General features: G+C 66.9%; 1 protein-coding gene across 1 annotated transcript in view; it reads left to right on the top strand.

The window, feature by feature from the left end:
* Nucleotides 1–6: 6 nt before the first annotated feature.
* LOC110391105 overlaps nt 7–1,228 on the top strand; it is a 5,271-nt gene continuing 4,049 nt past the window's right edge. Inside the window, exons 1-5 of the mRNA XM_021382829.1 lie at nt 7–87; nt 175–359; nt 453–590; nt 908–1,025; nt 1,104–1,226. Of these exons, the coding sequence (XP_021238504.1) occupies nt 13–87; nt 175–359; nt 453–590; nt 908–1,025; nt 1,104–1,226 (639 nt within the window). The 5' untranslated portion in view covers nt 7–12. The remainder of the gene's footprint in view (nt 88–174; nt 360–452; nt 591–907; nt 1,026–1,103; nt 1,227–1,228) is intronic.

Here is a 1,228-nt window from a genome sequence, read left to right as displayed (position 1 = left end):
GTGGTGCCACAGATGGTGCGGAAGCTGCTGCAGCTGCTGGAGATGGAGCAGGAGACTGAGAGCGAGAGCGGCGGGTTTCCCCTGGCCGTGAGTTTAGGGGTCCCTGGGGAACCCCCCGCCCCGACCGCAGGGGGAGCGGCTCGGTGCTGAGCACTGCCTGGGTGCTTTCCGCAGGCGGCCACGGTGCTGCACAAGATGCTGGATTGCCGCAGGTACAGCACGCAGGTGTGCCTGCTCTTCCCAGAGTTCTTCGTGGCGCTCATCTTCCAGCTCAAGCGGTCCGGGGAGCTCGCTTCCGAGGAGGACAGGGCTATGTATGTGAACGAGTGGGCCCCGTTCGAGCCTCCCCCCGCCACCAGGTACCGCCGCCGTGCCCGCCGCTGCCCCCTGACCCTGCGCTGACCCCTGGCTCTTTGCTGCCCCCTGACCGCGCGCTGCCCGTTTCCGCGCAGGACGTTGGTGGAGGCGGCGCTCCGTTTGCTCTGGTGGATGGAGCTGGAAGACCTGAAGAGCACCATGACCAGACTGGAGATGTGGAGGTGGCTGTTGTGCGGTGATGAGTGGCAGAGCGCCGTGCCGGACATCAGCGAGTACGGCCCCAAACCCCTCCCACGTGCTGCCCTACACAGTGCCCCACACTGCCCCACGCAACACACTGCCCCACGCACTGCTCCGCATCTTGCCCCATGCGGCGCTCCACGCTCTGTCCCACACGCTGCCCCACACACCGCCCTCCTGAAATAAGTAGGGAACAAGATGGGGAGTGCGCAGGGGGTGCTGAGGCCTGGTGGGCCAATGGGAGAGCACGCTGCGGGGCGGGATGGGCTGTTGTGGTCTCCCCCACCGTAGATCTGGTGGGGTCAGACCCCCACCTGAGCTCAACCCCCCGCCCCGCCCCGCCCCGCAGGATGATGCTGAGTTCCTGCCGGGATCAGTGCGCCCGCATATTCAGCCACCTGCAGAAGCTGCTGCTGCACCCTGAGCTGCGGTGGAGGGAGGTCCCCGCCTTAACATTCTACACAGAGGTGCGTCCCCTCGGGGGGTTGAGGGGGCTGAGCCCTGCCCCTCCCACCCTGCCGCCCACTCACCACCACGCGTTACAGCTGTGGAGCTGCGAGGAGCTGCGGGACGAGGACACCTGCGCGGAGGAGATCTTTAGGAAATACATCTGCAGCGAGAAGCCCAGGAGCAGGGAGCTGGCGCTGCGCGGGCTGCGGGGCCTGTATGC

The sequence above is a fragment of the Numida meleagris genome, unplaced genomic scaffold (genome assembly GCF_002078875.1).
Source record: "Numida meleagris isolate 19003 breed g44 Domestic line unplaced genomic scaffold, NumMel1.0 unplaced_Scaffold296, whole genome shotgun sequence".
In the NCBI taxonomy this organism is placed as follows: Eukaryota; Metazoa; Chordata; class Aves; order Galliformes; family Numididae; genus Numida; species Numida meleagris.
The sequence above is the reverse complement of the archived record's forward strand: the minus strand, read 5'-3'. Positions and strand labels throughout refer to the sequence as shown.